The sequence below is a fragment of the Trichosurus vulpecula genome, chromosome 9 (genome assembly GCF_011100635.1).
Source record: "Trichosurus vulpecula isolate mTriVul1 chromosome 9, mTriVul1.pri, whole genome shotgun sequence".
NCBI lineage: Eukaryota > Metazoa > Chordata > Mammalia > Diprotodontia > Phalangeridae > Trichosurus > Trichosurus vulpecula.
Window position 1 is genome coordinate 115,599,093 of NC_050581.1, and position 23,561 is coordinate 115,622,653.

The following is a 23,561-nucleotide window of genomic DNA, read 5'->3' on the forward strand; positions in this document are numbered from 1 at the left end:
AAGATCTAGTCCATATCTTTCCATTCTGATTTTTGACATGTCAAAAGCTTTGCTAAGATCTTGGTAAACTTTGATTAGAACCTTTCACAAAGGGACAATAATAATGACTTCATTCCTCTGATGCTTTAAGGGTCAGGGCTTTCCTCATGAGAGCCTTGTAAGGGAGGTCATGCAAGCATTGCTATCCCCATTTTATAGATTAGAAAACTGAGGTTCAGAGAGGGGTGACTTGTCCAACATCACACACTAGTTGGTAGCAGAGCCAGAGCTTGAGTCCTTTAAACCCAAATCCACTGGGTTCCAGAGACCCCAAATCCTCCTTAGTCATCGGCGCTAAGTGCACTGGATTAAGAAAGGCAGGTAGAGGTAGTGATCCTTGAACTGTCTTGAAGGAAGGAAGGGATTCAGTGAGGAAGGAGTGAGGGTGGCCAGTGCAAGGGAGATAGAGAGCCAGGTGTGAAGAATAGCAAGAAGGCCAGTTTCGCCAGCCCATAGTGTATGAGAAGAGGTGTACTGTATAATAAAACTGGGAAGGTTGGTTTGGTTAAACTCCATTGTAGAAGGTTTCAAAAGCCAAGCAGAAGAGTGATATTTTCTCCTCATGTCAACAAGAAACCACTGGAGTTTTATTGAGTAGAGGTAGTCATATGACCAGACCTTCTTCTAAGAAAAATCATTTACTTGCTCTGTGGAGGATGGATTGGAATGGGGAGAGGCTTGAAGTAGGGAAACCAAGTGGGAGAGTTTTAAAATAGTCCAGGCAAGAGTTAATGAGGGCCTGGGCTAAGCTGGTAGCTAGCTATGCCAGTAGTGAAAAGTTAAAGATAATACCAAGACTTGGAATGTGGAAAGCTGGAAGAATGGTGGTAACCTTGACAGAAATAGGGGAGTTTGGAAGAGGGGTGGGTTTGGGGGAAAAGATGAGTTCTGTTTTGGAGAAGTTGAGTTTGAGATGCCAGCACTTAGCATAGTACCTGACACATAGTAGGTGCTTAATATATGTTTATGGATTGACCCAGTTTGAAATGTCTAATGGACAGTTGGTGATGTGGGACTTCACCAGATGAACCCATGGTCTGGAAGCACTCCCTGAATGCCCAATGGATTGGAGTATTTATTATACATTATCAAGTACCCAGGGAGCATCTGAGGCAAGTAGAGATGCATATTTGTCTTTATCCATACAAAGTCTCATGCCCTTATGCAAGTACATGCAAGGGTTCACATGTCTATAGGACTTAAAATTTTATAAAGTGTTTTCCTCACAACAGCCCTGTCAGGGAGGTGGTATTGGATTATCATTCCCACTTTATGGATTAGGAAATAGAGGCTCAGGTGTAGTCTTAGGTCTCATGGCTGATATGTAGCAGAGATGGACTTTTGCCCGTGTCCTCTAGTCTCCAAGTGTAGTTCACCTACCACTATAGACCCCACTCTCTCATCTCAAAGGCTTTTCAGCTCCTTGAAACTAAACATGACCTAGAAATTACCAACTGCCCTCAGTCTCTCTCAACTAAATGTGAGCTGAATTGTTCTCATCTCTTCTGACTTAGACCTTGGAAAGCCATCAAAAGCCATCAAATCCAACTATCTACCAAACCTCAATTTCCCTGATCTGTAAAATGAAGATCATAATGCTTGCGCTGCCTACCTCACAGGATTGTTGTGAGAAAATCATTTTATAACCCTTACAGGTTAAGAGAAATGGGAATGATATTACTGCTCCTTTTAGCAAGGAGATTTTCTGAACATGGTGCCAACCTGTCTCTTGGCACAGCTTTAAACATCCCCTTTTCCTCTATCCAGCCCTTTATTTCCCCAGATCCGCAGGGGCCTTCCCTAGGGCATGAACTCATTCTGTGGCTAGTAATGAAAACTCACTTTGAGATTTCAAGGTATTTTCCTCATAACAACCCTTTGGAATACTTAGAAGGATCAGCATGCCCATTTTACAGATAGGAAACCTGAGGGTCTGAGAGATTAAGAGACTATGCCAGTATAGTAGGTGTGATGGTAGAGCTAAAAGATGAAGTGCTTTTCTGTGTTTCTGTTCTAGTTTCAGATCTTGGGATACAGTTATTAAGTGTATATTATGTGGAGAGTACTGTTCCAGTGAGGCACAGTCCTTGCTATCAAAGAGATCACACTTGTACCCTTGCCCAAGGAGAAAGGACATATGCATGGATGGTTGTAATATATAATATTTCATGATGAGTGTATGAAAGGAGTGCAGACTGTGATGGGTGAAAGATAAAAGGACTGAGGAAACAAAGGTTTGAGCTTCTGAGCATATTGATTTATTAAGCAGTTCGTACCAATTGCATAAGAGATCAGGACCAGGCCTCAGCTTGGGTCCAGACCTTGAATACAGGGGGAGACAGATGTTTATGCCTTAAAAGAAAACAATTAATAGGCTATAAACCTGGATACAAGATTTATCTGATTTCTAATTGGAGATTAGGGGCTTTCCAAGGGGGAGCAAACAGGTGCAATTCCCTGAAATCAGAAAGAGGTGTTCCATTCTTCCCTAAGTGTCTGTATTCAATCAAAGGAACAAGAAAATAATAACTGATTGAACCAGTATGGGACCAGTTTTCAGATAAGACACATGGGTTGCTTGAGACGTATAATTGTGAGAAAATTCCTTGCATTAATTTTATTTTTATGTACATAATATTTTATTTTCCCCCCAATTACGTGTCAAAACAATTTTTAAACATTTTTAAAGTTTTGAGTTTCAAATTCTATCCCTCCTTCCCTCTTTGCATTAATTTTAAACAAATCTGAGAGAAGTGGTCCAGCTTCCCAGCCATACAGGGTTAAGTTCAAACAATGAAATAAAGTTTTCTCACAATTTCCATAACTGGATAAAGTTTTCTCACAAAACAGAAATTGGACTAGACCTATAATTGAATAGAAAGAGAATTGAGCTAGATCCAGAACTGAGTCACAAGACAGAGTCACTGTGGTTCACTCCATTCCCACAATTCCCTGAAGACCAAAGTATTGTTGAAGTCAGAGTGAGAAGGCTTCCTGGAAGAGGTGGCATTTTAGTTGGGCTTTCAAAGATGGATAGGCTAGAAAGACATTCAAGGCAACGGAAACAGTAGAAGTAAACGCATGGAAGGAGGTTAGCACAGAGCATACTCAAGGGGCAGTGAATTGCCGGGTTTAGACAGAGTATAGAATGTATGGAGGCACATGGTATTAACCAAAGCTAGAAAAGATATAGTGACACTTAATTGTAAAGGGCCTTGAATGCTAGACAAAAGAGTTTGAACTTTATTTGGTAGGCAACTAGGAACCTTGGAAGGATTTTGAGCATAGGAGTGGCACTGCTAACTTTATGTATAAAGAAGATTAATCAGTCCTCGCTAAAGATTTGTCATTGAAATAGCTTTAATTAATAATCCACCATATCCTGTTCTTTAAGACCATTATAGATGGGTGAAGAGGGTAGGGAGGTCATTCCTAGGAACCAAAAGACTTTAGAAAGCAAACATCAAAACAGGAGTTAGGAACCCAGGGGTAAAGCCAACTGGGCAGCAAAGACCATAGCAGACCGGAAGTTGGTTATGATACCCCTAGGCTGTTAGCTCTCAGCAGTATAAGGCTCTCAACCAGCCTCTCACCCAAAATAAAAACAAACCAAAAAAAGCCCCTTCATTATTTTCATTAAAAGAATACTGACTATATAAATATAGAACCTTTAAGTGTGTGCATGTATGTATACACACACCCACTCAGAACCCAAGATTACTTTGTAAAAAGAGATCGTGATAATGAAATAAATGCTGTTGAGAAAGGCAGCCTGGATGGTGAAGGGGAAAGCAAGTTGTCTTTTGAGTCAGAGGACTGGGATTCAAATCCTGACTTTGTTACTATCTGTGTGATTCTCAGCAAGGGATTTCTCTTCTCTACACCTCATTTTCTCCTATTGAAAAGGAGAGGGATAGAGAAAATGAATCGAGTTGAAATCCTGCCATAGCCTCTAACTACCTGTGTGATCTTGGGTGTATCACCTCACTTCTCCTCATCTGTAGAATCAGCTCATTCAGTGTCTAGTTGTCCTCTTATCAAAATCCCTTTCTTAATAATCTCTAGGATCCTTTCCAATTCTGAAAGCTTATGATTTTCAGAAGAATTCATTTATTCGACAAATATTTTTTAAGCACCTATGATGCATAATGGTCAACCACATGGCACAGTGGATAAAGTAAATGGGCTTAGAATCAGGAAGACTCATCTTCCTGAGTTCAAATCTGGTCTCAGACACTTAACAGCTGTGTTACCCTGGGCAAGTCACTTAATACCATATGCCTCAGTTTCCTCATCTTTGAAATGAACTGGAGAAGGAAATGGCAAATCATCTCAGCATCTTTGCCAAGAAAACCCCAAATGGGGATGCCACTGAAATTACTAAACACAATACATAATAATTACTTTTATAATCATAATAATAATGATGATAACTGGCATTTATATAGTACCTACTTTGTCTAAGTTTCCCTTTAGCCAAACCAATGTCAGTAACTATCTCCTGACCATGTGCTGTGCCTTCCTACTTACATGCCTTCCTTACTCCCCATCAAGATAGGAGGGCATTCCAGGCCTGGGAGATGGAGGGAGAAGGCATGTAAATGAAGAATTTATGTAAGAAAAAGTAGAAAAAAAAGTATAGAAGATATAGTCAAGGAGAGATGTATTGAGAGTCTCAACTAGGATGGTGGTGGTGGTGGTGAGAATGGGAAGAAAGAAAATTGATAAGATCTGGTAACTAATTGGATTTTAAGGGAAGGAAAGCATCAAAACAGCCCTCTAGTTCTATGCATGGTAGGCTGGGAGAATGGCGGTGCCATTGACTAAGATAAGGAAGCCAGAAGGAGGATAAAGAAGGTGAAGTCTGTGTTGAATATATTGAGCTGGAGGTTCCAGTGGGACATTCAGGTAGAGATGTCCAGTAGGCAATTATAAATGCCAGTCTGAAATTTGGGGGAGAGGTCATAGACGCAGGTTTGGGAGTCATTGGCATTGAGACAAGAGTTGAAGTTATAGGAATGGAAAAGCTCACCCAGGCAAAGGGTTTAAAAAGAGAAGATACACACACATGCACACACACGCACATGTTTGTTGTTGGCTCTTAACATAGGTCTTATCTCCTCTGTTGCTGTTTCTTCTTAAGGGGTAAGGGAAATTCCATAACAAGATTGCTTCAGGTACACAGTAAGGTACAGGTGATTTCATTGATATGGAGAATTCCCAGGTGAGGAAACTCCCTCTTCCAGTGCAGGTGAGGACCTTCTCTGCAATTCATCTTAGTCTTCCTGGCTCTGAGGCCAGTTCTCTATCCATTACTCCATGTTCTAAAGTGCTCCGTAAACCCTGAAATACTCTATGTGTCAGCTGTTGTGACTATTACTATCATTGTTACTGTTACTACCCGCTTACTGGCCAAACCTGAGACAACTATCAGCAGTAGAGTCATCTGTCTAATGATGATAATCCCTTTGGACTCCTCCTGGGCCACACATGCAGCTCCCAGGAAACAAGACCAGTGGCGTTTCCCAGAGCCCGCTCTTCCAAGGACACTCCACCCACAATGCTTGCTGAGTTGATCGAGCCCCCAGGGAATCCCATAAATTTGGTGCTCTAACTCTGGAATATTCTCTGACCATTCTAAATGACCGGCAGTCTATTTTTGTAAAAACTCCTGTTCTAAGCCCCACATATAAACTCCGCTCCCTCTTGCGTGTGATTCCCACAGTTTTTTTCATTAGATGTCAACATTCCATCCATCTGTATGCTACGGCTCTTGCCTTAGGCCACCCTGGGATGTTATTGGCCCATCCCTGATGGTTTTGCTGTTGCTTACAGTTATGTCCCCAACAGAGTGATACAAGCTAGCTTCGATCAGCCAGATATCCTGTGGACAGAGACAAAGCAAAGTGACAGATCTTGAGTGTTGAAAGGACCCATAATCTACTAGGATGATGGACCTAATAATTGAAGGCATTGAAAACGTCTCCTAAGCCCAGCTCTGCTGGTTGCTAACTGTATGGCCTTGGAGAGGTCACTTTCCCTCTCTGGGGCTCAGTTTTTGGGGCTCATCTGTAAAACTGGGGGTTGGATGAAGTGACCTCTAAGGTCCCTTCCATCTCTAAATTCTGTGATGATAAGCTGTCTTTTGGTTTCTAAAATAAATTTCTTGAGAGCCACAAACACATTGCTTCACACATGTAGAGTTAAACATTTTGAATTCCATGAGAAAGCAAACTTTATTTTATTTTAATTAATTTATATTTTCAATTAACAAGCGTATTTTTGGTTCTCTTCCAGCTGCTCCACCCCTGGGGAGAAAAAAAACCCTCTTATAACAAATATAAATAGTCAAGCAAAACAAATTCCCATATCAAGTTCAGAAATGTAATATCATTATGTAGATTGGGTCTATCTCCTCTTTGTTAGGAGTTGGATAGCATTCTTCAAAACTGATCCTCTAGAATTGTGATTTAGAATTCAATTTTGAAGTTGTTTGGAGATTCAAATAAACAAACATTTATTAAGTACTCTGAAAGTACAAAACATTGTTCTAGGAACTAGGGGAGATATAAAGTTTAGATAAGACCCAGTTTTTTGCCTTCATGAAAATCAGTCTAGTAGGAGAATGTGACATAATCTCCAATACATTTTATGCACAATAGTACATAATCAGTACATCAGAAAGGATCAGAGTGCTATGTGAGGCCCAGGGTGGATCTGCTAGAATCAAGGTTTCCTGGAAGAGGTGGCATCTGAGCATGGATAGGAATCCAACAAATGGGGAGAGGGGGAGAGCTGGGTGTAAGGTGTAGTGTGAGCAAAGACACAGATACAGCAAAGAGTGGGATGTTAGCAGCAGCTGGTGAGTACGCAATCTGGCTAGATAATAGAGGACATGGAGGATTGTTGTGTGAAAAGAAGCTGAAAAAGGAGAATAGCACAAGATTGTGAAGTGCCAGGCTAAGAAGTATGAGCCTGGCTCAGTCAACAACAGGGAGCCATTGGAGTAGAGAGAGGGTATAACTACATCCATGCACAAGGAAGATAAGTCTGGCAGCAGTAGGGACCATCTAGGAAATTATATCTGGTAAGCAATTAGAGATGAGGGATAAAGACACATTCTCTCTGTATGAGTGCCAGAATAGTGTCATGAGAGATATTGGCCTTTTGAAATAAAATGGATTTGCCTTTTATCAATTCACGCTCATATTACCTCCATGATTTCCTAATGGGCCCCACCAGCCATCCCAGGCTTTCCCCTCATCCTTCCCACACTACTGCTTCTTAAAGCGCATCTCTGACCATCTCACTCCCTTCCTCGAAAGCCTAGAGTGCCTCCTTGTCACCACCAGGGTCAAACCCAGACTTCTCACTGTGGTATCAAAGGCAAACCACCTAATCTGCCTTTCAGCCCCAACTCCTGGCCTGCATTGGCACTCGTGTTCAACGGACTATTTAATCCAACACAGGCTATTCCCAGACTAGAAAGCCTAGCTGTATGGCCAGAAGCCACTTAACCTCTCCTGCATCAGTTTCCTTGACTATAAAATCGGGATCGTAATACCACCTATCTGCCAGGGTTGTTGTGAGGTTCAAATGAGATGATATTTATATAAAAGCACTTGGCACAATGCCTGGCACATGTTGTTGTTCAGTCGTCCTTCAGTCGTGTCTGACTCTTCCTGACCCCATTTGGGGTTTTCTTGTCAAAGATACTGCAGTATTTCCTTTGCCAGCTTGTTTTACAGATGAGGAAACTGAGGCAAACAGGGTTAAGGGACTTGCCCAGGGTCACACAGCTAGTAAGTATCTGAGGCCACATTTGAACTCAGGTTTTCCTGACTCCAGGCCTAGCACTCTATCCATTGCACCACCTAGCCACTCTGCCTGGCACACAGTAGGTGCTATATAAACGCTAATGATTATGGTGGTGGTGGTGATGATGATGATGATGATGTGCACTGTGTCTAAGGCACCGTATTGAATAGTAGGTTAGATACAAAGCTAAAAACTGACACAGACTCCATGAGGTTGACAGGGGACTTGGGACCTTACATCTCACAGTCAATCGTGCTTCCATAGCTTTGTTCCTCAAGCAGCCCAGGGGAAGTGGCCCTGGATTTCTATTCCAGTTCTGCCATGAATAAAAAATCAAAGAATTCCAGCATGGGAAGGGACTTCAGTGGCTCTTCCAATTCATACTTGAACAAGAGTCGTCTCTACAATCTACTTGGTAAGCAGTTTACTAGCCTTGGCTTGAAGGCCTCCAGTGAGGGGGACCCACTGCCCCCCAAAGCAGCCCATTCAACTGTAGAATAGCTCCACTAGGAAGATTTTCCAGCCATGAGGCCTAAATTTGCCTCATTTCTCTATCCCCATTTAAGAGTTACCAAATATTTTGTTCCCAACCGCCCTGTGAAATTGGTGTGGTAGCATGGCAGAGTCATAAGGCTGCTAGGCTTGGAGCCCAAAGACCTGGCTTCACCTTCCAATTCTGCATCTCTCTGAGACACACTGTGATATAATGTAAAGAAAGACCACTGGTTTTGGTGTCAGAGGATCTGGGTTTGAGTCCTGACTACTGTTTTTTTTTTGTGACTTTGGATAAGTCCCTTAAATCTCCCGACAACTAATTCAATTCAACAAATATTTATTAAATGGCCACAGCATGCAAAGAAGGCCACAGAAACACAAAGACAAAAGCCAAATAATCCCTGCCTTCAAGTAGCTTATACTCTAGCTTGTCTCCTCATTCAGGAAGATTAATCTTTCTAAAACAACACAGTCACTCCTCAAACTAGATGATGTCTAATATTCCTTGTAGCTATCATCTTGGGCTTCTCCTCTCTGGTCCTCAGTTTTCTATGAAATTCTCTCCAGTTTGAATGAGGTAACATTTCTGAATTCCCTTGCAGGCCTGTGATTCTCATATGAACATCATTATCTCCTCAAAGCTGAGGCTCAGCATTTAAGTGATTTGTTCTGGATCACACAGTACATGACCCAAACCCAGGACTCTTAAGTCGAGTGCCCTTTCTACCATACATAACGCAGTTAACTACCTTTTCTTGTATTCCTCGGAGAGCCTGGGCAAAAGGCAAGCTTTCAGTGAATGTCTGCTGTGCTCACTTTTACCAAAGTTGGTAGAAGGGTTACACATAACCCTTCCTACATTGCAGGTTCCTTCTGTTTTGGAGGCCTGAGATGGAGATTAGTTAACTTAGAGCCTTCAAATATAGAAGGCATAGCCTGGAATAGTGGAAAGAATCTTAGAGACCTCTGCTGGCTCTCTGACATTGGGCAGGTGACTTAATCTCTCAATAAATCCAGTTCAGCAAATATTCATTAAATGCTTACTTCTTACTTCCTACAAGCCAGAGGTGCTGAGGCTACAAAGATTTTTGGGCAACCCTCTCTTGCCCTCAGGAAGTCTATGTTCTAAATTCAGTCTCCTCAGTCAATGGATCAACAAGCGTTTATTAAGGTTGTAGTTGAGTTGTTGGGGATACAAAGACAAAAATGAATCAGTCTCTGACCTTGAGAAGCTTGCATTCTTTCAGGAGAAAAATAACATGTCATCCATAAAATGGGGATAACGCCTTCATACCCTACCTCACAGGGTTGTCGTTAGGAAGGGGATTTATAAATCTTAAATCACTGTGGAAGTGGGAGTTATCATTACTGTTAAATTGGAATGTCTGACACCACCAGTGAACCAGGTAGGAACTCAGCATTTGACCGATTGTGTCTCCTTCACCTCAGCCAAGAACACCATTGTCCGGGGGCTGGAGAATGTGGAGACAGTGGAAGGAGGAGAGGCCCTATTTGAATGCCATCTGGCCAAGCCAGAGGTTGCCAATCACAGCTGGCTGATGGATGATGTGCCAGTGAAAACCTCAGAAAACATTGAGATGGTCTACTTTGAGAATGGCCGGAGGCACCTGCTACTGCTAAAGAATTTGACTCCCCAGGACAGCTGCCAAGTGACCTTCCTGGCCAATGATATGGTCACATCTGCTTTTCTGACCGTCAAAGGTATTGATGATTGCAGGGTTTGGAGGTGTGTTTCAGTTATGATGGTTGGTGAGGGGAAGCAAAGAAGATGGGGAATGAAGATGGAGGCCTTTAGATTGTTTGAGAGGGGGGCTATAGAATGAATTATTCTAAAAGAGGTGGAGTGGTCGATATACACCCAATCCTGGTGTGGGGTGAAGTTAGGGAGAAAAAACTATTTCAAATAGGCAGGACAGTCAGACTCAAAGTACCATCCTGATTCCATTTCCCATATTGGATCAGGGGTCCTAATACCACGGAAAAGTCATTAGTGATGATCATCTGGATCATGATAGGTACAATCTTGGCTATTTGGAGAAATTGTAATTGGCTGATGGAAAAGATATTTTCTGGGTGGTCCACGGGTGATCCATGCACAAAGTCAACCCACCCAGTGAGTAAAGCTTCAGATAATAGAGACACACAAATTCCCAATACAGACACACCAGCTGGACACGCAGACACACCCAATACAAACATATCGGCATGTCTAATACAAATAGTCACACACCAACAATCTGTGCAGACATACCCAATCCAAAAACTACACATCAATTAGCTTCACAGACAGATTCTATTACAATACATACATACACAATCTGGCCTCATAGACATTCCCCTCCCAGTAAACATATCCCAGCTGGCCATACAGACATACCCAATCACAATACAGGCATACCAGGTCCTCAGAGGCTTTTAGGCTATCTATATCAATAAATCTTTGTTCCACGTCCTTGTCTAGCTATTGTCATACACCTGGGCCTATACTGAGAGTAAATTAGTATGTATGAAATGGTATTCTTGTCAGTGGCCAAACAGGTTGTGATGCAACTGTCTAATAATAGCCACAAATTCTCAAATCTTCATTGAACTGGGCTAGGTTCTTTCCCAAGCCCAGGACTGCCATCTAAGGATCCTTCTTCTAGGAGAAATACCCTTAGGACCCAATAGGTACACGTGTGCAGAGACCCCTTCTTTTCCCAGCTGTCTCACCTGAGCTCTGAAGTTCTGCATGGAGACTTAGGGTTGAGTGTAAACCAGTTCTGTTCATGCCAGCAACATTTAAAAGCATATCTTCGCCCTAGGCTGGCGTCTGGAATTCCTGGAGTCTTTGCTCGATGTGAAGGTCAAGGTTGGTGCCAAAGCCACTTTTGGCTGTATGCTCAGTGAGACAGTCCCTGTGAACGAGGTGACCTGGTACATCAATGGCATCGAAATTCAGCCCGATGAGGACTGGGTGATCCAAGCTGATGGCAGCCGCCACGTTTTGCTCCTCAGGAATGCCCAGCCCCACCATGCTGGGGAGGTGACCTTTGCAGCCAGAGATGCCGTCGCCTCAGCCAAGCTGTCTGTGATCAGTAAGTGGGAAAAAGAAGAATCTAAGGAGAATGCAGCCATGCCCTAGTAATGAACAAAACCAGACCATAGAATCTCAAAATTGGAAGGGATGTCAAAGTCACCTAATCCAACCTGTATTAAGCAATAATCTTCTCTATGGTATCTCCAACCAGTGGGCATACCCGCTTTACTTAGAGACTCCTAGCAGATGGAGAACTCAGGCAGCAAATTTAATTCACATTCATAGAGGCTTAGAGCTAGAATGGGCCTCAGAGAACCATGAGTCTAGGGCCCACCTGGATTAGGATCCCTTTCTACACCAGATTAGAAATCCGCTGTAATACAAGTCGTCATTCAGCCTCTCTGCTTGGAGATCTCCAGGGATAGGGTATTTATTCCTTCCTGAGAATCTACTCTAAGCCCTGGGATCTGCTGTGAGCTAATTGAAAAGTTGGAAACCCTAGAGATCACTGGTCTTTTATCATAATGAATTGAATACATGGAGGTTTTCCTAATGAGGATTTAATAGGCCATTGGGGAGGTTGAACTAAATTATTTTTCAGATCCCTTCCAACCAAGAGAATCCATATTTTTATAATAACAAACTATACAATCTAAAAATCCATATGTGTGTGGACAGCAGGTATTTTTATAAATAATAATGGCAAAGTACATAGGCTGTTGGCTATTAAAATTTGTATTTTTGTGATAATGTAAAACCAGTTTAATCAACTTTATTCATGCCAAGGTAGACAATTATAGGCCTAGTACTACTTGCAGACCAAGACCTATCAAGCTACAGAATCAAAGAATATCAGTACTGAGAGGCACCATACAACACCGAAGGAAGAATGTGAGAATTGGAAGAAATATTAGACTGAAATGGTAGAACTGGAAGAGGCATTAGAGCATGGAAAATGGACTTTTTGAGTTGCCAGTGTGGTTTTAGAGATCATCTTGACCAAGAGTTCTTAACTTTATTTTTGTCATGAACCCCTTAGGCAGTGTTGTCTGGTGAAGTTTATGCACCTCTTCTCAGAATCACATTTTTAAATGCATAAAATTAAATACATAGGTTGCAAAGGAAACCAGCTACATTGAAGTACAGTTATCAAAATATTTTTAAAACAAGTTCGTGGATCCCAGGTTAAGAATCCTAGAACTAGACCAACTCCCTCATTTTATAGGTAAGGACACTGAGGCCAAGAGAGGAAGTGACTTGTCCAATGTCAAACTGCTAGTAAGTGACAGAGATGGATTAATGAGAATCCCAGTATTTCGTGGACTAAACTGTTCTTGAGAACTATAGGGTTTATTAACTCAAAGTGTATCTAATTTCCAAATCCAAGTTTCCATAAGTGAATAGCAGTCCTCAGCTTTGATTTCAGTCAGTCAGTCAATAAGCATTAATTAAGTGCCTCAAATTTGTAAAATGCTTAAAACAATTCCTGGCACACAGTAGGTGCTTAATAAATGCTCATTTCCTTCCTTCCTTTCTTTTTTTCTTCCTACATTCCTTCCTTTTCTGTCCCAGGAATAAAATAAAAAGGATTTTCCCAGAAACGAGTGGACTCAATTATCAGAGCTATAATTAACAGTCTTGAAGCAAGCAGCACAAAAGGCCCCCTTCAAATCAATTTTGTGGTTTATTATGGGAAAATAATATGAGTATTTAAGACAAATTCCATTGAATGGGAGAAGAGACACTAGAATATGAGGCTTGGGGGATAGGGTAAAGCAGGGACAGAGATCCTGGGACAACAGTCCCACATGAAAGGACCCTGGTGAAGGGTCGTTTGTGTAAAACCTCTGAGTTGGGAGAAGGGAGTATACAAATGCTAGTTTCCTATTTTATCTAATTATTCTTGCTAATTAGATACTAAACTCAGTCATTTCTAAAGTACTGAGAGGGCAAGTTTTACCAAAACATAAATGCAACAAATTTTTAAATTGCATAGTCATTATTTGAAATTTTTTGACCATTTAATTTTAGGAACAAAGCCCCAGTTCCCCCACCTTAGTTATAGTTCTGCCAAACATTGCTCAGAGTTTGGTCATGGAGCCAGAAATCTGTCCTACTAGTTTACATGGCTGGCTCATCTTGTTTTTTAAAGAGGTGGGAGGGGGTAGTTAAAAATCATAGGTAGGTCCCATTTTCTCTGAGGTCAGGCTGGCCTTATTTGATCCGTTGGCTCTATGTTAGATACCTAGGCTTCCAACTCTTAAGATTCTATGATTCTGAAATTCAGTCCATGACAGGCACTGGAATTCAGGAGGCCTCATTGTATTAATCCTGACTAATAATTAATAAGTTATGTGACCCTGGGAAAATTACTGCTCTAATCTGGGCCTCAGTCTCCTTCTCTGTCCTCCAAAATCAGTGCTGACCTCAGGAAAAATAAGTTGGTGCCTCCACAGCTTCTCTTTCAGAGGCAACCGGTGGCACAGTAGATAGAGCTGTCTGCTTAGAAATCAGGGAGACCTGAGTTCAAATCCCACCTCAGACACTTATGGTGTCTGGGTAACCCTGGGCAAGACACTTGAACAACATCTGCCTCAGTTTCCTCAACTGTAAAATGGGGGTGATAATAGCACCTACCTCACGGGATTGTCGTGAGGATCAAATGAGATCATCTTTGTAAAGCCTTTAGTGCCTAGTAGGCAGTATATAAATACTTATTCCCTTTCAGTTCCCCTCCCCTCACAGCCTCCCTACACATCTGTGCCCTTCCTACGCGCCCTATCAATGCCGAACAGTAGTGGAATGCCTGTAGAAATGGTATCTCAGCCAGATTTCTGAGCTATCAGGTTTTCTTTAGTTAAAATGTCTTTCCAATCATGAGAATAATAGCTTAATAGTGAAGTCAAAAAAATAGCTCACATTTATATAGCATTTTGTGACTTAAGAAACCCTTGGTATATATTGTCACAGCCCTGTGAAATAGCTCTAATTATCATCCTCATACAGATGAAGAAGAAAGGCCCAGGAAGATAAAGTGAATTAGCTGCCCAAAATCAAATCACTAAGTGAGCAGAGACTTGAACCCTCAACTTCTGATTCCAGAGCCACGGCCTTTTGGTAGGGCTTTGCTGTAGAGCAACGAGGTGACACAGTAGATAGAGTGCCAGGCCTGGACTCAGGAAGACTCCTCTTTATGAGTTCAAATCTGGCCTCAGACACTTATTAGCTATGTGACCCTGGGCAAGTCACTTAACCCTGTTTGCCTCAGTTTCCTCATCTGTAAAATGAGTTGGAGAAGGAAATGGCAAACCCCTCCAGTATCTTTGTGAAGAAAATCCCAAATGAGGTCACAAAGAGTCAGACAAGACTGAAAACGACCAAACACCTGATCAAAAGATTCTGCTGTGGACCTCCTCAGGATCCCTGGATGCCCAGCACTGCAGACGACCCACTTTAATGCTCTTCTTTGTCACCTCTAGGTCTCCCTGACCCTCCTGAAGATGCTGAGGTTGTTAAACAGAGTGGCCGCTCAGTGACCTTGTCATGGGCAGCCCCAGGGAGCGACGGTGGTGCTGGCCTGCTTGGGTACAGGGTGGAAATGAAGACAGCAACAGGCGAATGGCAGTCATGTCACAAAGATCTGGTCCCAGGCACTGAGTGTGTGGTGAGCGACCTTATTCCTGGGGAGCCCTACCGCTTCCGAATTGCAGCTGTAGGTCAGGTGGGCACAGGAGAGCCCGTGCACCTGCCTCAGACGGTAAAACTTGGTGAGTGACCTTCCTCTGCCTTCTGTCCCTCTTCTTCCCTGTCCTCCTCATCTTCCCCTTTTCTCCTCTCTGTCCTCCTCTTTGCCTTCTCTCTTCCTCCTCCTCCTTCTTTCTCCTCTTTCTTCTTTACACCAGTTTTGTTTTTCTTATTTAGTTGTTTTTCAGTTATGCCCAACTCTTTGTGACCGCTTTTGGGGTGTTCTTAGCAAATATACTAGAGCGGTTTTCCATTTCCTTCTCCAACTCATTTTACAGATGAGGAAACTGAGGGAAACAGGATTAGGTGCCTTGCCCAGGGTCACACAGCTCACAAGTGTCTGAGACCAGATTTGAACTCAGAAAGAGGAGTCTTCCTGAGTCCAGACCCAGCACTAATTAAATCCCAGATCTGCCCCGGTTTAAATCCCACATACTTGCAATGCAGACCTTCCATAAAATGGAAATAACAGTAATCCCTTACCTTCCTGAATGGGTAATAATTCCATGATGCCCCTTCTAGTCGTGGTCTTTGGTGTCTTATGGGAAGAATTTGGGTTCTGGCCATCTGTCTCCTCCTGAGGGAAGCTCTTCACACAGCCAAGACTCTGAAATGCTCCCTGGTTTCTGCTTTGGGGCATGTTGAGTAGAAGACCCTGGATATCTTGCTTTCCTGACTTATTCTTGGTGCCATAGTCAGAATGTTCATGTTCCTTTCCTTTGCACCCAGACAGCCACTCATCTAACCTATAAATGGATCAGACCCTGCCCTGGGTTCAGCAACAAGGAAGAAAGTCTTGGGAGCTAGGGTTTTGAAGAAGAGAGTGAGGAGGATACTTGATCCCCACCCTCAGAAAGCCCCTCTCTTTCAGGGAAGGCGTGTTTCCCCTCAGTACAATGGGGAGGCTGAGTGATTTAGTGGAAATAGCATTGGATTTAGAGTTAGAAGACTCCCGGGGCTGCCACCACGTGCTTCCAATACCTGTGTGACTTTGGATAAGTCATTCCCTTCCCTGAGCCTTATTTACCCCTTTACAAAATCAGAGGGTTAGGCTAGATGATCTCTAATGTCAGTTCTACTTCTAAATCCTACGTTCTCATAACCCAAAGATTATGTAGCCTCCCACCTCACCTTGGCTGGGTAACAGATAAGAAATGGGAACCTGGTGGGAATAGTCTAGCAAGTGATCTCGCTATCCAGTGATATGGGCCAATGAAGAACAGCAGTGATGGAGGGAAGTATTTCTCAATCCATGTGTGCCCTAAACACTTAGTAGGCCACTCCTCTTGATATTTATTCTTCACCATATTTCAGCGAGCTAGGTGAAAACCCAGACTATATTGACTGTTTCATAGATGGGAAAACCAATGTCTGTTTAGTCCTGGCTGAGAACCTGAGGCCCCTCCCACATGACACAAGGACCCCACTAGGAGCATCATCCATAGTATCAATGCCATTGATCATATGTCTCCTTGCAGAGCCTGTGCAGGCAGTCGCTTCAACCTCCGTAAGCAAGTTGGTGGTGGTCGGGGAGGAAGCTCGCCTGGAGTGTGAGATGGCAGGTGAGATCCAGGAGGTGACCTGGAGGAGGGGGAATGAACTGATCCAGCCTGGGGGCCGCTATGAGCTCATCTCCAAAGGCAAGAAGCAAACACTAGTGATCCATGGGTTCCGACCCGATGACCAAGGCTCCTACACCTGTAGCTCCACTAGCAGCAAAGCCTCTGCTCCTACATCTTTTGAAGGTACGTCTCGGTGTGGGGGGGGGGGCGGGAGTTAAGGGGGGGTGGGGAAGGGAAACAAAAGCAGGCTGAACATTACGGAAACATGCAGGAAGTTTATTCAGTCATCCATTTGCTCATTCGGGCATTTGTTAATCTACTCATTCATTCATTTGATTATACATATATTCATATATTCTTTCATGTAATAACTCATCCGTTTGTTCATTTGTCCGTTCATTCAGTTATGAGTTCATTCATTCACATTCATTCAGTGGGTATCTGGTAAATTAATAGCACCTAATTCCCAGGGTTGTTGTGAGGATCAAATGAAATAATATTTGTAAAGTGCTTAGCATGATGCCTGACACATAGTAGGTACTTAATAAATTCTCATTTCCTTCCTTCCTCCCCACTATGGGCAAAGCACTATGGTAGGGGCTGGAGAAGATACAAAGAAGTCAGCATGGTCCCTGCTTTCACCGGGATCGTGGCCCAGTAGAGTAGATAAGACATGAACAAAAATTACAGTGATGCAAGGAATGGGAAAATACATCAAAAGACAAAGTGGGAAGGAATCAATTCTATTTGAGGAGGACCAGAGAAAGGTTTATGCATAGGTGACACCTGAGCTGGACTTCAGTTCATGTGGGCTTTATTGCTACAACTGGGGGGGTAGGACATCAGAAGACCTAACCAGTAGTCCCACCTCTCCCACTCACTGTTACCTGGATCAAGTCATTTCCCTGTCTGCGACTGTTTCATTCATCTATAACGTGAAGTGATTAATCCTTGCCCAACACACTCCGCATTTATCTTCACCATTTGTCTATGAGGTAGACACGAGTCTGTGATCAGTGATTCTATGTTACACATGGAGGAGATGAATGCCACAGAGTAGAAGTAACTTGCCTAATGTCTTACAGTGAGTCAGCAGGAGAATTGGAACTAAAAACCAATTCTCCTGCCTCTCAGCCCGTGGATCTTCCCATTCTACCAAACTTGCTCTGTGTCCTTTGTCCTCCACCGAGGTCCTCTGGGTCCGCTCCCTATGCTTCTTGTGGTCAGTCTGGCCTCTCCCATGCATGGTGGAAGAGCATGGGCTCTTGAGTCAGAGGAACCAGATTCAGAGTTTTGATTCATGACTTGTTATGGCCAAAGAATTCCTCACCAGCCAATCAACCGAATTCATAGCAATGTGTCTGTCCATTCTTAGCTAAGTTGTTCCTGGAATAGCAAAATCAGTCTGTCACTAGGGTGATACTTGATGCCTTGTCCAATGTGGTAGGTCTTTTGAAAAAATATGCTCTTCCTGCATTGCTTTTGAGAAGCTAGGATCACCTCCACACCACAATGAGGTATAGTCCATCAATCAGCAAGCATTTATTAAGTTCCTACTCTGTGCCAGGCACTGGTGGTAAAAATAGAAAAGTGAGACAAGTTTCTGCTACTAAGAAACTTAACATTTGTAAGAGATGGAATTCCACAGATTATACTTTTTCCAGAACAAAACTTCACCTAAGTTTATTTCAGACATAACAGCAATGTCATGTTAAAATGGACAGGTAAACAGATTACACAGTCTAATGTGGAGATACAGCCTATTCACAGATAAGTAAAACATACAATATATTCAAGACAAATACTCAGTAACTGGAGAGACACTAATGGCAGGGAGAATCAAGAAAGGCCTCTTGAAGGGGCTGACACTTGAGCTGAGCCATGAAGTAAGTTTGGAGTTCAAAGGAAAGCAAGACTAAGTCTAGACATGAGAGTGAGTCTCTTCTGAGGCACAAAGGAGTTGAAATCTACTGCGCAGGGAACAGCAAGTTGTGGGGTTTGGCTGGAGTGAAGGGTCTATGAAGAAGAATAGTGTGTAATCAGTAAGCCTGGAAAGCAAGGCTGGAACTAGATGGTGGTGGGTTTTAAATGCCAAACAGAGGAGGTTGTAATTTAACCAAAAAGGGGTGGGGAGCCACCAAAGCTTCTTGAGCAGAGGAGTGACGTGGTCAGGCGTGGAATATCAGCCAGGTAGGTGAAGGTGAAATATAAAAGAGGAGAGATGATGAAGAGAGACCAATTCAGAAAGTATTTCAATAGTTCAGGTTGGAGGTGATGAGGTCCTGGACTAAGGTGGTTGTGCTGAAGTAGAGGAGACGTGCTGAAAAAGGTGGAATTGACAAAACTTGGCAACTGGTTTCTTATACAAAGTGAGTGAAGGTGATAAAGGTGTTCTTTTGATACATTTCAATTTGAAAAAGCTTTGTTGAGTGCATAAAATCTGAGAGGGACTATGTTGGGTGTTATGAGGGACCAAAAGAAAAATAAAACATGATCCAAAAGTAACAAGGTATAAACTTCTTCTATTGGCATCGGGTATTGGTATCAGAGGATTATCAGGTAGTTTCCTGAAAGGAGTAACGATGTCTATTGTAGATGTGTGACCTCAGATGCTGGGATACATTTGCTGAGGTTTTCCTTCTGACTGACTCCTCCCTCCCTGTGCTTATTCCCCACAGTGGCAGTATCCCAGGCCCCAGAAGCAGAAGCCTTGCCTGATGGCCTTGCCCAGCCCAGCTTGCCCCCCGAGGCAGCCCAAGAAGGTGACCTGCACCTGCTGTGGGAGGCTCTCGCTAAAAAGCGCCGCATGAGCCGGGAGCCCACTCTAGACTCCATCAGCGAGCTGCCTGAGGAGGATGAACGGCTGCAGAGGCTACGGCGAGAAGTCGAGGAAGCTGTCCAGGACTTTTCTGAGGGCTATTCCACTCCTGACGAGCTGGCCCGCACTGGCGAGGCTGATCTCTCACACACCAGTTCTGACGATGAGTCTCGTGCTGGGACCCCATCCCTCGTTAGCTACCTCAAGAAGGCAGGAAAGCCTGGGAGCAAGGCCAAGGCCCCTGGGGCTGCCACTACAAGCAAGCTCAGGAAACCATCCGAGCAGGCAGAGGCTGAGCCCATGGCCACCCCTAAGCTGCCTGGCGACCTAACTGCTGAGATTTTGGAGGACCCCTCCATGGATAAGGCTGCTATAAAAATACAGGCAGCTTTCAAGGGCTATAAGGTGAGAAAGGAGATGAAGCAACATGAGGGTCCCAGCTTCCGGGATACTTTTGGGGACGTCGTGGCGGAAGCAGGAGGCTCCCTGCACCTAGAGTGTGTGGCTGTCAGCAAGACAGACATGAGGACCTGCTGGCTTAAGGATGGTGTAGAGTTGACAGATGGACGGCACTACCACATTGACAACTATGGGGACGGCACCTGCTCCCTGCTGGTCACTGGCCTTGAGGCCAACGATGCTGGCTGCTATACCTGCCAGGTGACCAACAAGTTTGGCCGCATCTCCCACAGTGCCCAGGTGACAGTAACGGGAGCCACAGTGACCAGCGGAGCCGAGAGTGAGGCAGAGAGCTCATCAGGCAGTGAGGTGGATGATGCTTTCCGCCAGGCCGCCCGGAGACTACATCGTCTCTTCCGGACCAAGCCCGCTGCAGAAGTATCCGATGAGGAGCTGTTCTTCAGTGCAGAGGAGGGCAGTGTGGAGCTGGAAGAGCCCAGTGACCGACAAACCTACCGTGAAGATGACCGCTATATCTATATTCGGTTTGAGACTGCCAGTGAGGCCCGCCAGGCGACCACTCGCTTCCAAGAGATGTTTGCAGCCCTGGGCATCCTGGTGGAAATCAACATCCTGGAGCAAGGACCCCGCAAGGTGGAGATGCGCATCATGAAGGTGGCACAAGCCCCAGCTGGCCAGCTTGCCTACCCTGCAGCCCCCAAGGAGCACCCTTCAACACTACTGACCTCTGACACAGGTAGATATCTAGAGAAGGCCCCTGCTCCACAGTGGCCACAGGTGGTGTTTGCTATTTCCTCTCCTCTCTAACCAAAGTTGACCCAATAACTGTCCCAGATCAGTGTTCTCCCCACTGTTTCCAGCCCAGACAAGGAGAGTTCTTCCCATCAGGAGTGGTCCAGGAGGCTGGGATGGCTACCATGCTACCTTGGAATTCTGGACCCATCAAGGCCATGAAACTTAGTTCTTCCTTGGACAAAGGGCCTTGAAGCCCTCATCATGCTAAGATCTGTTCTCTCATTCTGTCCTTAGGGCCTCAGAGCTTCAAGGAGACAAGATACAGTGTCCTCTCTCCTGATTCTCAGCCCTTTCTACCCTAGTACCTCACTTAACACTTGATTTGCCCCATTCTAATAAGATTATATAACGGTGTTGTATAGTTATACCCTATTATAGTATATGTTTTATCCCCCAACTAGTACATGAGCTCCTAGAAGGCAGGGACTTTGTCTTATCTTAAGACACCTAGCATAGTGCTCTGCATTCAGCAGGTGGTTAATAAATGTTTGTTGCATTGAACTAAAATCCAACTGACATTGTTGGGGAGGAGGGAGAGGTCATGGGAATCATATCCTTGTCTTTAATCTATCCATCTTCTCCTCTGGCTCAGCCCCAGTTTTCCTGACCGAGCTACAGAACCAAGAAGTGCAGGATGGCTACCCTGTGAGCTTTGACTGTGTGGTGGCTGGCCTTCCAATGCCCACCGTGCGCTGGTTCAAGGACGGCAAGGTGCTGGAAGAGGATGACCACTATATGATCAATGAGGACCAGCAAGGCGGCCACCAGCTGATCATCACAGCTGTGGTACCTGCCGACATGGGCGTCTACCGCTGCCTGGCTGAGAACAGCATGGGGGTCTCTTCCACCAAGGCTGAGCTCCGTGTAGACTGTGAGTCATTGAGTGGAGGGGTGGGTGAGGAGGGTAGCCAGGAAAGGGAGCATGGAATGCTATTGAGACACAGGAAATTAGAGATGGAAGAAGAGAAAGCAGTGGGTTGGAAGGAAAAGCTCCAAAACAAAGTAAGACTATTAGGAAGGTGGCCTGTGTCCCCTCTGTGATCATCGATAAAGGCCTCATATGATTTAGAGCTCGAAGAAGCCTTGGAGATCTTCAAGTCCCATTCCCATCATTTAATAGGTGAGGAAAGTAAGGTCACTCAGGTAGTAATTAGCCAAGTCATCGTGCAAACCCAGAGCTCTCACCACTATAATTATCCCAGTCAATTCAACTCAAGTATTTGTTAAATGCTTACTTTGAAGAAGTCCCTGTGCTAGAAAATTCGAAGACATGAACATTCACAGTTCCTGATCTCAAGGAGCTAATTTTCTACTGAGGGAACAGAACATATAAATCAGTTATTTCAATATGTAAATGAGTAAAATATGTAAATACTGTATGTTCCATATAGTAGAAATATACATATATGTATATACATAGCACATATATGTAGAGTGACACATACACATATTATATTATGGAAGAATATAGTAATTTGCACCTAGAGGGGAAATGTCTTATGTGTAGGAGGTAGCACCTGAACTCGGCTTTGATGGGAGCCAGGGATTCTAAAAGGTCGAGGTGACAGAGCACATTCCAGACACGGAGGACTGGACCACCCCTGGAGGATGAAATGTCATCAGAAACAACAAGTAGGGTAGTTTTACTGGAATGGAAAGGTCTTGAAAGGAGATAATAGGAAACAAGATGAGAGAGGTAGATGAGGGGCCTTAAATGGCAGGCTGAGGAGTTTTTATTTGGTTTAGAGAAAATAGGGACCCATTACAGTTGTTCGAATGGAGGAGTGACCTGATCAGAGTTATATGGTAGGAAAGTCAGTGTGGCAGCAGTGTGAAGGCTGGATTGGAGGAGGGGGAGACTGGAAGCAAGGAAACTAGGAGATTATTGCCCAGGCAAGAGGTGATGAGGGTCTGAACTAGGTCGAGGAAGTATGAATTGAGAAAAGGGGCTCCATAGTGCTGCTTTACCTGACATTCGAGGCTCTTCATAATTAGGACCCTACCCTACCATTACAAGCTTATCTCACATCTTTCCTACACACACACATTCTTTGTTTTAGTCTAAATGGACTTCTCATAGCTTCCCAAACAAACCCTGTGTTCTCCTGCCTCCGTGCCTGTACTGTGCTATGTCCTGTACCTGAAATAACCTCCCCACCTCCACCTTTTGAATTTCCAGCCATCTTTTAAAGCCCAACTAAATGCCCCCTCCTCTAGAAAGCCTTACTTGATCTCTCAATTGGTACTCAATTGGTAACTCCCTTGGACCTCATATAACACTCTGTAACTTTATCAAATTCAAGAAATATTTGTTAAGCTTTATTATGTTTGGAGCACCCTTTGCACTGTCTCCTAGGAGAGATACAATGTTTACACAAGTTTTTACATTCAAGACAGTGTCTGCTAGGGCATTCTCCACATGAAGAGATAACTATGATACATAATAACACATGATTAGTGGATTAGATGCAAAAAACTGTGGGAAACTAAAGGAGAGGACAGTTATTCCTAACTAGGGATTCAGGGAAGGCTTCCTGGAGGTGGCATTGGAACAGGACTTTCAAGGCTGAATGATAATTCGACAGGTGAAGAGAAAGAAAAGGGGAGGAAGACATTCTAGTCCAGGAATAGGGAGCTGAAGTGGGAATGTAAAGGGGATGAAAAGTAGCCCAATTTGTCATATACAGGGAGTTCCTAAAGTCTGGACACATAGGTAAAAATGCATATTTTCCAGAAAGGAATGAAATTTTCAAGAACATTTTATTTAATTGGATTTCAATAAATAACATCTTCAATATGATTTCCATCATTCGTGATGCAAAGGTTGATG

The 23,561-nt window shown here is 43.7% G+C and overlaps 1 protein-coding gene across 1 annotated transcript in view; it reads left to right on the top strand.

Moving 5' to 3' along the window:
• The window catches only part of OBSCN (obscurin, cytoskeletal calmodulin and titin-interacting RhoGEF), a 330,114-nt gene that overhangs the window by 199,002 nt on the left and 107,551 nt on the right, over positions 1 to 23,561 (top strand). The window contains exons 67-72 of the mRNA XM_036739619.1: positions 9,802 to 10,074; positions 11,178 to 11,450; positions 14,872 to 15,159; positions 16,615 to 16,881; positions 19,377 to 20,672; positions 21,324 to 21,602. Of these exons, the coding sequence (XP_036595514.1) occupies positions 9,802 to 10,074; positions 11,178 to 11,450; positions 14,872 to 15,159; positions 16,615 to 16,881; positions 19,377 to 20,672; positions 21,324 to 21,602 (2,676 nt within the window). The remainder of the gene's footprint in view (positions 1 to 9,801; positions 10,075 to 11,177; positions 11,451 to 14,871; positions 15,160 to 16,614; positions 16,882 to 19,376; positions 20,673 to 21,323; positions 21,603 to 23,561) is intronic.